This window comes from Rhinoderma darwinii, chromosome 5, assembly GCF_050947455.1.
Source record: "Rhinoderma darwinii isolate aRhiDar2 chromosome 5, aRhiDar2.hap1, whole genome shotgun sequence".
Taxonomy (NCBI): Eukaryota; Metazoa; Chordata; class Amphibia; order Anura; family Rhinodermatidae; genus Rhinoderma; species Rhinoderma darwinii.
The window spans coordinates 202,766,177-202,785,245 of NC_134691.1; the positions used below are offsets into that span (position 1 = coordinate 202,766,177).

The following is a 19,069-nucleotide window of genomic DNA, read 5'->3' on the forward strand; positions in this document are numbered from 1 at the left end:
CTTCTCTTTCTACTCTGGTTAGAGCCTGTGAGTGCTGTCCTCTGAAGGGAGTAGTACACACCGTTGTAGGAAATCTTCAGTTTCTTAGCAATTTCTCGCATGGAATAGCCTTCATTTCTAAGAACAAGAATAGACTGTCGAGTTTCACATGAAAGCTCTCTTTTTCTAGCCATTTTGAGAGTTTAATTGAACACACAAATGTAATGTTCCAGATTCTCAACTAGCTCAAAGGAAGGTCAGTTTTATAGCTCCTCTAAACAGCAAAACTGTTTACAGCGGTGCTAACATAATTGCACAAGGGTTTTCAAGTGTTTTCTAATCATCCATTAGCCTTCTAACACAGTTAGCAAACACAATGTACCATTAGAACACTGGAGTGATGGTTGCTGGAAATGGGCCTCTATGCACCTATGTAGATATTGCATTAAAACCCAGACGTTTGCAGCTAGAATAGTCATTTAGCACATTAACAATGTATAGAGTGTATTTCTGATTAATTTAATGTTATCTTCATTGAAAAAAACTTTGCTTTTCTTGCAAAAATAAGGAAATTTTTAAGTGACCCTAAACTTTTGAACGGCAGTGTAATGTCCGATCAACATGACAATTGGGTACAACTTCTGTTTTGGGCGTAATTCTCCTACAACAATCATACAAGTGAGTCTACTGCCTCTTCTCGTTTCTACATTGTGTAGACATCCATGAGTCCCTCTTCCTGTGCCAGCCATGACTCCAGTACCGGCAGCTAACTCTTCATTTGGAACTTCTTTCACATCTGGCAGCAAACTAAGTCTGTGCTTCTCCAAGCATTGGATTGCATGAAAAAGCATGCCAATAAAAAAATTCCTCCTTAATTCTCTCCTGGAGTCAAGGCCTGGCTATCCTCGAGAAACATTTGACTTAAGATGCCTTCTCACAAATTCGCTTCCAGGTTCCTTGGTCGTTTCGAAGTTCTGCAACGGATAAACCCTATATCCTATAAAATTTGGTTGCCTCCTACTCTCAAGATTCCCAACTCATTCCACATGTCCCTCCTTAAGCCTGAGGTTCTGAACTGCTACAGTAAAGCTCCAAGGTCTTAGGTTGCTCCCAGCGGTTCTTCTGATGTGTTTGAGGTGAAGGAGATTCTGGTCTACAAGAGAGTAGGAGGAAGAATTTTCTATTTAGTGGACTGGAAAGGGTTTGGTCTTGAGAGGTCCCAGGAGCCAGAAGAGAATCTCAATGCCCCTACCCTCATTAAGGGGAGTAAGGGGAGGTATTGTAACGACAGCGGCCGCGGACCACCGCCACTACCCATAGTCGGACGGCCGCGACCACAATCTCCTGGCCACCTGCCAGCGTCTCCCTCCTTGGAGATGCCAGCTCGTGCGGCCTCCCCGTCCTGGACTGAGTATTAGGGTGCACACGCACTCGTTCTCGGTCTTAAAGTGCCAGCGTGCACACTTACTAAAGTTTCCTTAACCTATCCCCAGATCACCCGCCCTTCCTTTCCTTACCAGAGCATTGTTGTTGTCTACCCATGTTCGCATTGCAAATGGTCCCTTAGTTGTATCCTGCTCCCAGTGTCCCTGTATCCCATATCCTGTATCCTGTATACTGTTGCTGTATTGTCTTCTGTAGCTAGCCTTTTGTTGGAGTCGTGTGTGTCATCTGCCACGTCTGCTGTCATCTGCCACGCCTGATGCCTTATACCACGTCTGTTATCATTCGCCACGGCTGGCTTCATCTGCCACGTCAAGTACCACCCGTGCCATAGACTGTTGTTTGTCCAGCTGAGACTCCGCTACGGTGGAGCGGCCTAGTGGGTCCACATACCCCTAGATCGTGACAAATTTATTCCAGAATGGTTGAAAGAATTAAATGTCAGCTTCATATGAAAAAACTAGATGGATATACGCTGGTAAGCATTATAAATTTGTGAAAATGTGGGTACATTGTATTAAAACAACGGACATTTGTTGCAAATTGTTCGCAAATTACATTGTAACTTGATTTGATTAATTAGCTTTGTTGTTCTTGTTACTACATTTATTTTAGATCATTGTTTTCTTTACCCCTTCCCCATTCCCTCCCTTCCTCACATTATGTTTTAAAATGAAAATAAGTAATTGACCCAAAAAAATAATTCAAAGGTGAGTCAACCGGGACGTAACTAGAAATTGCTGGGCCCCATACCCAATTTTTGAATTCTCCCTTCCCCTAAGCACCAGCTCCATGTGAAAGTTGCGATTAGGGCATACTTGCTGACCTATATACACACATGCACAAACACTATATGCACTATACACACACACACACACACACACACACACACTATATGCACTATAAACACACACACACACACACACACACACACACACACACACTATATAAACTCAAACCACACATACTATCTACACAAGCTTGCACTATATGCACTATAGACACACACTATATGCACTATACACACACACCATATGCACACACACACACACACACACACACATACACACACACTCACTGTATACACACACACTCACTGTATGTACACACATACACACAGACACACACTATATGCACTATAAACACACACTATATATATTCAAACCATACATACTATATACACACACACACTTACACTATATGCACGATACACACACACTATATGTACTACACACACACACACACACACAAACACACACACACTATATGCATATATACACACACCCACACTACATGCGCTATACAGACACACACACTATATGCACTATACACACACACTATATGCACATACTACACACACACACACACACACACACACACACACACACTATATCCACTATACACACACACACTATATGCACAATACACATACACTATATGCACTATACACACACAAACACACACACACACTATATGCACTATACACACACACACTATATGCACTATACACACACTCTACACACGCACACTATATGCACTATACACAAACATATTATATGCACTATACACACACTATATGCACACACTATACACACACTATATGCACACACTGCACACACACACACACACACACACACACACACACACACTATATACACAAACTATATGCACTATACACACACACTATATGCACTATGCACACAAATGCTATATTCTCTAAACACACACACTATATGCATTATACACACATACACTTTATGCACACAGTATACACACACTATGCACTATACATACACAAACTATATGTACTATACACACACACACACAGTATATGCACTATACACACATACACAATATGCACTATACACACACTATACACACTCTATATGCACTATACACACTATATGCACTATAAACACACACACACTCAATATTCACTATACACACATACACTTTATATGCACTATACACACTAGGGTTGCACGATGCATCAAAAATTTTCATACTGTTTCGATACCGTGCACCCTCAAACGTTCAATACCATTAATTTATGTATTTTTTCGATACTAAGCTGTGCGGCTGCACAGCTAAGTATAGCAATACATGCATGTTGTTAGAGCGGATGTAATGGCAGGAAGGAGGTGAAGGGAAAGTGAGCCCTAATCTACCCACCGCCCTGTCCCTGCCTACTTGCAACGACCCGCCCTAGGCGACGAGGTACAACTGGGCGGCGGTCCCTACGCTGTCTAAGTGCACAGGAAAACAAACAGGGAACACGCAAGGGAAGGGGCAGTAGCCACGGAACGCCACGAGGAAACGGAGCGGCGAACGAACAGTGGGACCAGGACGAAGTGAGTACACCCGAGCGGGCACGGAGACAGAAGCAAGCCAGGGGCAAAGCAAAGCAGGTCAAGCAGAACAGCAGCAAGGCAGAAGCACGGCAGAAGCAGGCTGGAGCAAGCAGCAGTGGGGCCAGGAATCCAAAAGAATTACAAGCACTGAAGGAGAGAACAGGGCAGGTAATAAAGGACAGGGGGCGGAGCTAACTCCGACAGACCAGGCCGCGATAGGCTCTCCCACTCCTGAGCCTGCCACCCTGGTTGGTGGGAGATGGTGTCAGTCGAACAGGTCTGGCCTCAGGTGTGGACTGATTAATCCCAGGAGTATACCTAGATGAAGTACCTGGCAGATCCCTAACAGTACTCCCCCTTTTATGAGGGGCCACCGGACCCTTACTAAGGGGACCCGGTTTAGTGGGGAAGAGAAGGTGGAACCTCCTGATCAATACCCCAGCGTGAACATCCCGGGAAGGTACCCAAGTCCTCTCCTCCGGCCCGTATCCTCTCCAATGGACCAGGTACTGGAGGGAGCCCTGGACCATCCTACTGTCCATAATCTTGGCCACCTCGAATTCCACCCCCTCAGGGGTGAGAACGGGAACAGGAGGTATCCTCGAGGGGGACCAGGACGGGGAGCAGCGTTTAAGGAGGGAGGCATGGAAGACGTCATGTATGCGAAAGGATGGGGGGAGCTCCAGACGGAAGGATACAGGGTTGAGGACTTCAATGATCTTATAAGGTCCAATAAATCGGGGAGCAAACTTCCTGGACGGGACCTTAAGGCGCAAGTTTCTGGACGACAACCAGACCAAATCCCCGACGACAAACCGGGGGTTAGCAGAACGTCTACTATCCGCCTGAATCTTTTGTGCGCTCTGGGACGCCTCTAGGTTCTTCTGAACCTGGGCCCAGACAGTGCACAGTTCCCGATGAACATCCTCTACCTCAGGATTATTGGAACAACCAGGGGAGACGGAGGAGAACCTTGGGTTAAACCCGAAATTACAGAAAAATGGGGAGATCCCTGACGAGTTACTGACCCGGTTATTCAGGGAAAATTCAGCAAGGGGAAGGAATGAGACCCAATCGAATTGACAGTCAGAGATGAAACACCTTAAATATTGTTCCAGGGATTTGTTGGTCCTTTCCGTTTGGCCATTAGTTTCGGGATGGAAGGCGGAGGAGAAGGACAGATCAATCTCCAACTTTTTACAAAAAGCTCTCCAAAATAAGGAAACAAATTGTACCCCTCTGTCAGAAACGATATTGACTGGGGCCCCATGGAGACGCAGGATGTGTTTCACAAACAAAGAAGCTAACGTCTTGGCGTTAGGTAGCATCTTAAGGGGCACAAAGTGGCACATCTTGCTGAAGCGGTCGACTACCACCCACACCACCGACTTGCCCTGAGATGGAGGCAAATCGGTGATAAAATCCATGGAGATATGGGTCCAAGGTCTCTGGGGAATGGGCAAGGAACGTAGTAGGCCCGCAGGTCGGGACCTAGGGGTTTTGGACCTAGCGCAAACCTCACAAACGGCGACGTAAGCCCTAACATCTTTAGGCAACCCAGGCCACCAATAGTTTCTGGTAATGAGGTGTTTGGTGCCCAAGATGCCAGGATGACCAGATAGAGCGGAGTCATGGTTTTCCCTGAGTACCCTCAGCCGGTATTGCAGGGGAACAAACAGTTTGTCCCCAGGGACGTTCCCGGGAGCTGCACCCTGATCAGCCGCGATATCAGAAGCTAAATCAGAATCCGTGGCAGAGACGATTATACCAGGGGGTAAAATACAAGCAGGATCCTTCTCGGAAGGAGGATTGGCCATGAAACTACGTGACAGAGCATCAGCCTTAACATTCTTGGACCCAGCCCTATAGGTAACCAAGAAATTAAATCTGGTAAAGAATAGTGCCCACCGAGCTTGTCTAGGATTAAGCCTCCGGGCCGATTCTAGGAAAACCAGATTCTTGTGATCCGTAAGGACCGTTACCTGGTGTCTGGCCCCCTCCAGGAAGTGCCGCCACTCCTCAAAAGCCCATTTAATGGCTAGAAGTTCGCGGTTGCCAATATCATAGTTACTCTCCGTGGGCGAAAACTTCCTAGAGAAGTAAGCACAGGGGCGGAGATGGGTGAGGGAGCTGGTACCCTGGGACAAGACGGCCCCCACTCCCACCTCGGAAGCGTCAACCTCCACAATAAATGGCTCCTCTTGGTTGGGCTGAATCAGCACGGGGGCCGAGATAAAGCACTTCTTGAGAGTCTCAAAGGCCTGAACGGCCTCAGGGGGCCAATGGAGGACATCAGCACCCTTGCGGGTAAGGTCCGTAAGAGGCTTAGCGACGACCGAGAAGTTGGCAATAAATCTCCTGTAATAGTTGGCGAACCCTAAAAAACACTGTAACGCCTTAAGGGAGGCAGGTTGGACCCATTCCGCCACAGCTTGAACCTTGGCAGGGTCCATGCGGAATTCATGAGGAGTGAGGATTTGCCCTAAAAATGGTATCTCCTGTACCCCAAAGACACATTTTTCAGTCTTAGCAAACAGATTATTCTCCCGAAGGACCTGGAGCACCTTCCTGACATGCTCCACGTGGGAGGACCAGTCCTTGGAAAACACCAGTATGTCATCAAGGTACACAACAAGAAAATTACCCAGGTACTCTCTCAGGATTTCATTAATAAAATTCTGGAAGACAGCAGGGGCATTACACAACCCAAAGGGCATGACCAGGTATTCGAAATGACCCTCGGGTGTGTTGAACGCAGTTTTCCACTCATCCCCCTCTTTGATGCGGATAAGGTTATATGCCCCCCGTAGATCGAACTTAGAAAACCATTGGGCTCCCTGAACCTGATTAAAAAGATCCGGAATCAAAGGAAGTGGGTACTGGTTCCTTACGGTGACCTTATTCAGGTTACGATAGTCAATGCACGGCCTAAGACCACCATCCTTCTTCCCCACGAAGAAGAAGCCAGCACCTACAGGAGAAGTCGAGGGGCGAATGAAACCCTTGGCCAGGCATTCTTGGATATACACCCTCATAGCTTCACGTTCAGGACATGAAAGATTAAATATCCTACCCTTAGGAAGCTTGGCACCAGGCAACAAATCGATAGCGCAATCGTAATCTCTATGGGGGGGCAACACCTCGGAGGCCTCCTTAGAAAACACATCGGCGAAGTCCTGAACAAACTCAGGAAGCGTGTTTACCTCCTCCCGGGGAGAAATAGAGTTAACAGAAAGACATGACATAAGACATTCATTACCCCATTTGGTGAGATCCCCAGTATTCCAATCAAACGTGGGATTATGCAACTGCAACCAGGGAAGGCCTAAAACCAGATCAGACGATAATCCCTGCATCACCAGTACAGAGCACTGCTCCAAATGCATGGAGCCAACCAGGAGTTCAAAAACAGGAGTATGCTGAGTAAAATAACCATTAGCAAGGGGAGTTGAGTCGATTCCTACTACAGGGATAGGATAAGGTAAATCAATACAAGGCATCTTTAGAGACATAGCAAATTCCACAGACATGATATTAGCAGATGAGCCAGAATCCACGAAAGCACTGCCCGTGGCAGACCGGCCAGCAAACGAGACCTGAAAGGGAAGCAAAATTTTATTGCGTTTCACATTAACGGGAAATACCTGTGCGCCCAAGTGACCTCCCCGATGATCACTTAGGCGCGGAAGTCTTTCCGGCTTCTTATTCTTGCGCCTGGGACAGGTGTTCAGTAGATGCTTGTCGTCCCCACAGTAGAAGCAGAGACCATTCATTCTGCGAAACTCCCTACGTTGTCGAGGGGACATGGAGGCCCCGAGTTGCATAGGTACCTCCGAGGGGAGCACACTGAAGCGTTCTAGCTGACGTTCCCTGAGACGTCGGTCAAGTCGTACTGCTAGGGCCATAACCTGGTCAAGGGAGTCAGACGAGGGGTAGCTAACCAGCAGATCCTTCAGGGCGTCAGATAATCCTAACCTAAACTGGCACCTTAGGGCCGGATCGTTCCACTGAGAAGCTACGCACCACTTCCTAAAATCAGAACAGTATTCCTCAACCGGTCTCCTACCCTGACGTAAGGTCACCAGCTGACTCTCGGCTAAAGCAGTCCTGTCAGTCTCGTCGTAAATGAGTCCGAGGGCAGAGAAAAAACGATCAACAGAGGAAAGTTCAGGGGCGTCAGGAGCCAAGGAGAAGGCCCACTCTTGGGGCCCTTCCTGGAGTCGGGATATGATGATACCCACCCGCTGGTTCTCGGAACCTGAGGAGTGGGGCTTTAGGCGGAAATACAGTCTGCAACTCTCCCGGAAGGAAAGAAACGTCTTACGGTCCCCTGAAAACCGGTCAGGTAATTTGAGGTCGGGTTCTAGAGGTGAGGTGAGGGGTACTACTAAAGCAGCGTCACCCTGATTGACCCTTTGGGCCAGGGCCTGGACCTGTAGGGAGAGGCCCTGCATCTGCTGGGTCAGGGTCTCAAGGGGGTCCATGATAGCGTCAGCGTAGGAGAAATGGTAGACTAGGTAAGGGCTTGTAATTATGTAATGGCAGGAAGGAGGTGAAGGGAAAGTGATCCCTAATCTACCCACCGCCCTGTCCCTGCCTACTTGCAACGACCCGCCCTAGGCGACGAGGTACAACTGGGCGGCGGTCCCTACGCTGTCTAAGTGCACAGGAAAACAAACAGGGAACACGCAAGGGAAGGGGCAGTAGCCACGGAACGCCACGAGGAAACGGAGCGGCGAACGAACAGTGGGACCAGGACGAAGTGAGTACACCCGAGCGGGCACGGAGACAGAAGCAAGCCAGGGGCAAAGCAAAGCAGGTCAAGCAGAACAGCAGCAAGGCAGAAGCACGGCAGAAGCAGGCTGGAGCAAGCAGCAGTGGGGCCAGGAATCCAAAAGAATTACAAGCACTGAAGGAGAGAACAGGGCAGGTAATAAAGGACAGGGGGCGGAGCTAACTCCGACAGACCAGGCCGCGATAGGCTCTCCCACTCCTGAGCCTGCCACCCTGGTTGGTGGGAGATGGTGTCAGTCGAACAGGTCTGGCCTCAGGTGTGGACTGATTAATCCCAGGAGTATACCTAGATGAAGTACCTGGCAGATCCCTAACAGCGGAGCTGCGGCTGTGTGATACAGCCATTGCCCCGCTCCTGAGTCCTGACAAGTGTGCACACGCGGGCAGCATGATGTGATGCGACCAATGCTTAACTAATGATTGCCGACACTGAAGACAGAACATGGCGGGCACACTACAAAACACCCCCATGATATGTCTTCAGTGTCTGCGCCGCCGCTTATCAACTCATGCTGACCGCGCGTGCACACTTGTTGTCAGGAGCAGGGCAATGGCTGTATTACACAGCCGCAGCCCCGCTCTAAAGGCAGGAATCAGGGAAACCTCTCATCTTAAAATTATTGTTGGGAAAGTATTGTTTTGGTATCGAGTATCACAATACTACACGAAGTATAGGTATTCTGGTATTGTGACAACCCTAATACACACACACAACAAACTCTATATGCACTATGCACACACACACACACACACACACACACACACACACACTATATGCACTATACACACACTATATACATGTTATGCACTACACACGCCCACATACACAATATATGCACTAAACACACAATATGCACTATACACTACACACACACACACACAAACACACACTATATGCACTATACACACACAATATGCACTATATATATATACACACACACACACTATGCACTATACACACACACAATATGTACTATATATACACACACTATATGCACAATACAAACACACACACTCACACACACACACACACACACACACACACACACACCACACACTTACCAGCTTGAGCCTCTGCCTCTGCGGTGCTTGGATGCAGCCTACAGGACCTTGATCATGTGACTGTGATGTCTCTACAAGTCCTACACCTCCTAGCTGCAGTCTTGTCATTATGAAGCCATCTGCTGGAGGTGTAGACAGTTTGGACAGTGCACACAGATGATCAGGCTGTAAGAGAGAGTGGCTCCAGCGCCTGCCTATCTCTGGCAGTCTGCTCTCTACAGCTGATATACTGTGCCGATGGCCGGCTCTGCCCCTTACTAGCAGCAAATAGCTGCCGGGGCCCTAAACTCCTACTTGGCTACTGGCCCAGGGGGCACATGCCTCCCTGCCCCCTAACCCAGCCCGCCCCTGGTCACACATCTTCAGAAGAACAGAAAAATTATGGATTCAAGGTAGAAGCAAATCTAGCAAAGAAGCAAGAACACTGTCTATTTCAGACACTCCCAATTAAGATCCCAATCTCATTTTTTTTTTTTTTAAATAATCAAAGCTATACAGACTACCTTTGTTTGGGCAGGGAAGGTTCCACGGATAGGACAACCACTATTGTGTAGATGAAGGGAGAGAGGAGGACTTGCCCTCCCTGACATAAAATCATACTATTTAGCTACCCATCTAGTTCGGGTATTGGATTGGTGTAGACATATGAAAGAAAAACCTTGGGTTGGCTTAGAACAATCTTTTGCAAAAATCCCATTTATGGCTTCCCCATGGATTGAACCTAAATACCTAAAAGATTTGCAATCCCGTCCAACTACAGGGGAAACACTGATTTGTTTCTAGAATATAGTGGTGAGGACATCATTTCTGCCAACATACTCTTCTCTGTATCCTATTTTGGGGTATCCTCGCTTTGTACCTGGTTTAGAAGATCCAATCTTTAGAGTATGGATCTAATATGAAATTCCAGGCATCTGATTTCATTTCAGGTTCTGATTGGCTTACAACCCCGGAATTATCGGCTATTGAAGACCCTAGTCCATTAGGTCCTTGGAGAGTGCTCCAACTTCGTTACTTTTGTACCTCTCTAACTCAAAGCTTATTATTTAGTGGTCCAGAAACACCATTTCAGGCCCTTTGTGTAGATTCAGGATTACTAAGACATACACTATCCATGACTTACTCATTGCTTCAAAATCCGCCAGATCAATCACCTCCGCCCTATCGTCTTAAATGGGAAACAGATTTGGAACTATCATTATCTCCGGTGCAGCGGACTCATATTCTTACATTAATACTTAAATCGTCTATTAGTTCTCTATATCAAGAGACATGTTCCAAAATACCAACCAGATGGTATAGAGTCCCATCTCGTTTACATACAATCTTTCCAGAGATCTCATCTATGTGTTGGAGATGTAATGAGGCGGAGGGTACTCTTCTACATATTTTTTGGTCGTGTCCAAAATTATCTTCTTTTTGGGAGAAAATAAGGTGGGTGATAGGGGAAGTAACAGATGAGACCATTCGATCAGACCCTGCACTATTTTTTGCTTCATCACTGCGATGTACCAATCAAAATATACAAGCATTCATTGATCTGCTTTTTAGTCTTGGCAGCAAGACAATGTATTCCATTTTGTGGGGAAAAAAACACAGCTCCCACTATATTTCAGTGGATTACTAAGGTTAAGGAAGTAATACAAATGGAAAATCTGACCTCTTCGATAAAAGGTGGTTACGACAAATATTAAAAAACTTGGCAGAAATGGATCGAGTTTCAAGATTGTTAGAGATTTGAAATAATTCATTAACTGCGGTTGATACTACTGACTGTCTTATTTACCTTCTGTTTTGTGTTTGTTTTTATGTTTGTGTTTTTTGTGGGGTTGTTTTGTTTGGTTTTTTTAAGGGGGAGAAGGGGTTGGTGAGAACTAAAGACTAAAGTGGAAATTTGTAATCATTTTTTTTTTGAGATTGTGATTTGAAATATATGTATTTTGCTTTCACATTTCATTACTCTGGTTTTTGTAGGTTTAGAAACTTGAATAAAAAAACTTAAATATATAAAAAAGAAAAAAAAGAAAGTCCAGCTCTCCCCTAACTACTAAAGAATTAAGTCAATCTGTGCAGTTTGCACATAGTATGGAAAAACTATTGGCTATCACAACTCATTCCACTTCACAGTTTGATCGCAAACGGGAGATATGGGATTCATATTATTCGTCACAGGTTCCTCCTACATAAATCTATATAATTTTTTATTTATTGCTTTACACACTTTAGGTGTGATTAAAGTGTCCTTCTCTGGTCTAGGGTCCGTAAGGGTCTACATTGGTACTTGGTGTATGCTTATGGTCTTTAGAATGCATAACGTTTAACAATTTCTAATGCTGTACTTCTCTTTTTAAATAGAGTATTTATTAGATTTTGATGAAAGACAAGAAATAATCAGGGGGGATTCTCAACATGAGGTTCTCCCCAGAGCACATAACATACAATAACACATACAATACAATAAAAGACAACACATCACAGGGATTCATAGATAATGAGATACAGTATACACAGGGAAAGAAAAATGCTGTACTTCTCATGTCACATAATGACAGTTTATACAGGAGCAATGTTTTACTTTTTTTATGTTCTGTTCTTTGCTTTGTACGCAATCTTATAAATAAAGTCATACATTGGCGTCTTTGCTATTTTGGGTTCCTGTGTGAACACCTCACCCTTGTGGGATTGTATCACATATTGATGTATGTTGTTTTCTCTGACTTTTGAAAATCAATAAAAATTGTAATTAAAAAAAAAAAGAACAGTCTGGCAAGGATGGTTCTCAGGGGGTAGGAGTCTGCAACAAGTCAAATTACTCAAGCTCTGTTTGGATTTCCATGTGTTTTTAACTAGACCCAAAGAGGAAGCAAGATGGCTTCCATTAGCAACAGCAATTCAACATCTTGGTAAAGAGCAAAGTTTAAAGGGAACCTGTCATCAGCATTTCACCTATTAAACCAGCAATACCTGGTGGAAGTGGGTGAAAAATCATTTCTATATACCCTATTATTGTCTTCTTCGTCGGCTCCGTAGCTTTAGTATTTCGATTTTTAGTGTTCCCACACCGTATACCAATGAGCAGAAAAGAGTCATATCTTCGTTTGAAAAGAGTCAAATCTTAGTTTGAAAAGAGTCATAGCTTCATTCCTCAAGTCTTTCCGAGTTTACCCCGCCTCCTTACTTTTGATTGACAGCTCCTCGCCTTCCCCCAGCACACAACATCCTGCACTTGTGCATTGATGTCCTCTTCTGGAGTGTGCGCACAAAGGAACACCGGATTATTATGATAAAAAGCACAAAATGTTTACAGACCGTTATTTACAGTCGGAGGAGGGGTTTAAGAGAGGGGAGAACGGTAATGAACTTTTTATAGCAGCGGCCAGTGAGGGATAAGTAAAGCTCAATAGGTGAAATGATGGTGACAGGTTCCCTTTAAGGGCAAAACAGCAGCCTCTAGTGGTCAACTGTAAGAAAAAAAAAAACACAATCATGACACAAGAAGTCACAAAAAAGATTGAAGGACACTACCAAATAGGAATTACTGCCTTCCAACATTAACATGGATGCATGTATCTAATAACTAGATGCTTAACTCCTTAACGCCCTATGACGTACTAGTGTGTTGGCCTGTTAACGCGAAATGCCATACTATTGTGGCATCGCGTTAACAGTTTTAAAGCAGTGATAGTTTAACGCTATCACTGCTGCAAGGCCAGGCCCGGAGCTAGCCTCCGATCTGGCCGATTAACCCCTAGAAAGCGAGCGCTGCATCTATGGGGCTACTAGCAGATCGAAACCCCACGATACAGGGGGTCCGACGGCCGCTTTGGCAACCGAAGGCCTAACAATGGCCTCATGTCTGCCAATTATGGAGGCTTGTTGGGCCCCGCTCGGAGGCAGTGCCTAAAATACCTGCGATCACAAAAGGAAGTTGGCTTGGGCTAAGAAGCTGAGCCTGCGTCATCAGCCGCGGGTGTCAGCTCTATGAATCACACTCAAATAAAACAAACTGCCTCTGGGGGAGATAGACATAAGATTCTATTACATAAAGAGGGTGAAATTATCCTGAAGACAGAGGCACTAGGACCGTTCGGTCTTAATGATCTGAGTGCCTTTCTAACATAGACATTGACATTTTAATGAAAACAATGCATTGTTATTTTTTAGCGTTATAATGACTATTTCTCTGCTCTGTGATGTAAAAGATTGTTATGTAAATACTCATTGAAACATGGATATAAAACGAGCAGGGAAGGAAGTGACATCAGTGCCTTAACAAAGCGTGTGTGTACACGAAATGGCAGTAGGCTGACTTCACATCGAATAGACCAAAATATCTTGAATAAAGAAATTCATTGCCACAGTCGGTGAGTGCCTCGATTTCTACTTTTTTAATTTAAAAAAACCTATATATATATATATATATATATATATATATATATATATATGGTATCGATGTAATCGTATCAACCTGCAGAATAAATTAAAAATGTTATTTATAGCCCACACTGAACAAAAACTGATCAAAAAAAAATCACACGTACCCCAAAATTGTAACAATGAAAACTACAGATTGTCCCACAACAAATAAGCTCTCACACAGCTCCGGTGGAGAAAAAAAGTTCTGGCTCTCAGAATATGGCGACACAAAATGTGCAGAGCGTTCCAAAAGCGGATAAGATTGGGCACCATTTATCAGTGCGACACTGGCCACACATATATGAAATATTTATTTACCGCATTATTATACCCTCTTATTATAACCTGATGTACTCCGCACAGCTTACATATGCCCCCACAATATAAACTGAAATACCAGCAATACCCCAAACAGAGCAACTACCAAGCAAAATCTATGCTCCAAAAGCCAAATGGCACTCTCTCCTTTCTGAGTCCTGCAGTGTACCCAAATAGCAGTTTACGTCCACATATATAGCATCGCCATCCTCTGAAGAATCCGCTTATTACTTTATGAGATACAGTATGTTTGTCTTCGGTGGCACAAACTGGGCACAACATATTGTGTACTAAAATGGCATATCAAAAGCAAACTGCAATTTTGACTTTGCTCCATCCGCTGCACACTAATTTCTAATGAAAAAACACCTGTGAAGGCAAAATGCTCAATACACCCCTTAAATGCCTTAAGGGGTGTTGTTTCCAAAATAAGGGTCACGTCTAAGGGGTTTGTTTTACTATGTGACCTCAGAGCTCTGCAATTGTGGGCCAATACTGCAAAAATCACCAAAATAGACCTCAAATGCACATGGTGCTCTTCACTTCTGAGCCCCGTCATATGTCCAGGAAAATGATAAATGCCTTGAGGGGTGTCGTTTCCAAAATGGGGTCACTACTTGGGGGCTTCCACTGTACTCTGGTACCTTAGGGTTTTACAAATGCGACATGGCACCCAAAAACCAATCCTGCAAAATCTGCATGCCAAATAGCGCTCCTGCATTTCTAAGCCCTACTGTGTATCAACGTTTTATCGGAAAAAAAATTTGCTTTTCAATTTCATGGCTTAATACCACTAAATTTAGCAAAAAACCTGTGGGGTCTGAATGCTCACTATACTCCTTGATAAATTCCTTCAGGGGTGTAGTTTCCCAAATGGGGTCACTTTTGGGAGATTTCCATTGATTTGGTCCTGCAGGGACTTTGCAAATGTGACATGGCCTCCACAATCCATTCCAGCAAAATTTGAGCTCCAAAAGCCAAATGATGCTCCATCCCTTCAAAGCCCTAGAATGGGTCCAAACAGCAGTTTCTTACCACATTTGGGGTATTGCCGTGCTCAGAAGAGGTTGCTTTACAAATGCTGTGGTTGCTTTTCCTCCTTTATTTATTGTGAAAATGGAAAAATTTGAGCTAAACCTACATTTTATTAGAAAAAAATAGATTTTCATTTTCACAGTCTAATTCCACTAAAGCCAGCCCACTATACCACTCGATAAATTACTTGCAGTAATATTAGTATCCTGCAGGTAGCAGTCTTTAGTGTAACATTATATTGATTCTGTTTGGGTATATTTCCTATACTGACTACCAAGTTGCTAAAGAAAACTTTTTAGGTACATTCACATTAAGAAGAGTTTCATTTTTTTGTCTTCAGTTACTGTAGAGTGATGGTGTAGGTATGCTTTGCCACCTCAGGAACTTGCCATTATTCAATGAATTACGAATTCTGCTTGTTAAATTTAACCTGTCAGGTGATTTATGCTGCCCCATTTGAGAGCAGCATATGATAGAGAAATAGAAGATGAGCACAGGTTAATCCTCCCAGGACTTTAAGACATTAAGAACCCTGACAAACAGGCTGATTGACAGCTTTTTCTGTGCACATACTGAAGAAAGGGATAGCTGTCAATCACTGTGTGTGGGCGGAGTAAGCAGGACTCTCACTGTCTCTCCTCTCAGGATTTAGTCTGAAATACTGCTTCAAATCCAATAAACATATATATATCATGGAGCTCAGCTTCTCTCCCTCTATCATATGCTCCTCTCAGATGGGGTTGCATAAATCACCTGACAGGTTCACTTTAAAGAGAATGTCCAGTCCCCTATTTGCTGTATATGGCAATGAAGTGAACTTGGGTTATGCAGCATGAAAATGCTATGAGAAGAAATGTACACTTTGTTACATGAACAGAAATCATTATACATGATAAATATTCAATAATAGGAACCATGTGGAGGAGAACAAATACTTTTTCTAAGCACAATATATATTTAAACAGAGTTAGGTAAAGGGATAGCTGTAACTTACAGAACCAAGCGTATGTGAAATTCAGCTAAAGAAAAAAATTTTATAATAATATATATATATATATATATACACAGCGTCCTTAGTAGACTGGGTGTAGGTCTACTGGCCTAGGGGCAAAACCTTCTCTCCCAAATCCAGCAACCTGGCCCTTTAAACGTTTTCCAAAAACCGCAACATAGGTAAGAAACCTGACATACCGTAATCTGATGATTTCTTGTGAAATCAACATATTTTCCTACAATTAATCTGAGCTTTTACACAGGCTTTATTGTTTTGTTTCTTTGTTCTTGTTTTGTTTCTTTCTTTGTTTAACTTTAAAAACGCTTCAAACTTAATGTCTCTGAAGACAAGAAAAGTTACAGTTTCATGGCTTCATAATCCAATTCGCAATGGTTGTACTATGTCTTGCATTAATGAAACTAAATACCACTTAACATGCTGAGCAGAATTCCACATAGTTTCCTGTCTCCCAATGTGCTAGCAAATTAGCAATTTGGACTAAATAAATGGTTGTTGGAGACTTAGCCGAATAGAAGGAAGATAGAAGCTTTTTATTATAATTCTGACCTGTTCATAAGTCAGATGCTGTTTGGAGCTTTTTTTCAATGGTCAAGTTACCTCCGTCCATCGTTCTGTTGAAGTGTCATTACAATAAATCAGAACTGCTCCTCTTACTGTATTTATGTAATTGAACAGAACAGATAATCATGGGATTAACTATAACACAAATGACTTCAAAGTCAGTGATGAAAGGAGGAAATTAATTTCACTTGGATAAATAGGACTTTTCGTTAGAAGACAGATTTGCAGAATTAGTTCAGAACACTTTTTACAAGATTCTCAGATCATTTATTTCATACAGAATTTAAGGCATCTGCTTCCTAGAACTATATTGTAAGTTAATGCCAGTCAGGTGATCGCTTCATGACCATTTACTCCACAACTTTATATATGCACGTTGGGTTAGCACACTCATTTGCTTCGTTGAGAGGATGGGTCATATAGGAAGACAATTGTTGCAAAGTGATAGCCTAGAGTTTCACAGCTTGGTCTATGAAATCATCTCATCTATTACTATTGGCATGAATCTGACCCTTTTTCATTTCGGTTAGTCTAGAGGCACCCATACACATATATTCACATCCGTTTTTTGGCCTACGTTTGACATTTATGCCGGGAAAAGGTCCAGATGTGTACAAAGGATGTGACATATGCCCGACAGTGACATCCTTATAGGCTATAATGGTATCCATTCAACAGATACGTCATGAAATACTATTAAAAAGCTTATGATGTATCTGGATATGGATGCCTGTGTCAAATGAAATACAGTGGACATGTTTAGCGTGTTTGTTGGGTGCTTTCCGAATGTGTACACTAAATGTAGGGCCAAAACGTGATGTTAATGAGTCCATAGATGAATGTCGGCTGAACCCGCCGATTTCAGGGAGGCCCACCGACCATCTAATGTGTATGAGGGTGTACAGACAGTCCCTTAATGACAGATATCAGGGTAAAGAAGGGTCAAGCATGTTGGAGGTGTCTAGCAGCGGCTTATTACCTTCTCCCTATTACACATTCATGCTGCGTGGAGCTTTCAGTTGAGTTCAGATGGAATTTCTGTCGTGTGACAGCTATCTAATATGTATGACCACCTTAAGACGAGCCATACAAAAAAGAATGGAGCCAAGTCACAGGCTAAGCCCGTTCCATACTCTGCACGTGTCCGCTGTACTGTATGTAATAGCTGACACTCCACTGTAACGGCCGGGGGCGGGGGGGGACACGTTTAACCACTAGAATGCAACAGTAAATAGTGAACGTGGCATCGAAGCCGTTAGAAAAAGGGGGCCCCTCCATCACCCCACATGATCGCTTGGTGCTGATGGTTGTCATGGCAATCTGAGGGCCTAATGAAGGTCTGCCATTTGTGTGCTCCTATTAAGCCCTGCCAGATAAATAATGTACAAAAAAAAAAGTAAATATTTAAAGTTCCAAAAACACATTTTCTCCCTAAAAGTAATGTACAAATTAAAAAAATAAACATAATTGGTATCATTACTGTCACCGAAGCAGTCAGTACCGATGACCTAACGTATTCAGGTTTCAGTTCACGATAAAGCTTCTATGTCTCCAAGGTTTACATAGCATAGTACAAAATAATCATGCAAACCCAATATATTTTTCGCAACCTGCATGTTGATGATCCTTTACCTAACAACACATTGATTTGATATTTAACAAAAGGCTGATAGTACAACATAGGAAATGCGAGGTTGTGAAAACTATTAAATTATTAGTGCGTGTAAATATGGAGCCATATTTTGGGATTCAAATTTTGATTGGATCTTTTATGCAACTATATACACTACAAGTCATATTGATATTGAAAGTCTACAGTAACTTTGATTTCTTTTTTCTGCAGGGTTCTATTCAACAATTATCACTGAAGCCAAACCCAAGAGCAGCAGAGGATCAGTGTGAAGATGATGATCCCTATGTACGTTTTCAAAACACTCACATTAGGGTCACGTGAGATTAGATATAAAAAATAGATTAATAACTATTATGAAATAGTAAAACATAACATGACATGGCTGTTTAAAACAGGTGTTCAGACCATATGAGTATTATAGGTTTATAGCAATTAAAGGGGTTTTCCCATAAACATTATTTA

General features: G+C 43.5%; 1 protein-coding gene across 3 annotated transcripts in view; it reads left to right on the top strand.

The window, feature by feature from the left end:
• The window catches only part of COL15A1 (collagen type XV alpha 1 chain), a 359,120-nt gene that overhangs the window by 144,588 nt on the left and 195,463 nt on the right, over positions 1–19,069 (top strand). For all 3 annotated transcript variants that reach the window (XM_075826867.1, XM_075826865.1, XM_075826866.1), the window contains one exon: positions 18,818–18,892. In XM_075826867.1, coding sequence (XP_075682982.1) covers positions 18,818–18,892 — 75 coding nt within the window. The remainder of the gene's footprint in view (positions 1–18,817; positions 18,893–19,069) is intronic.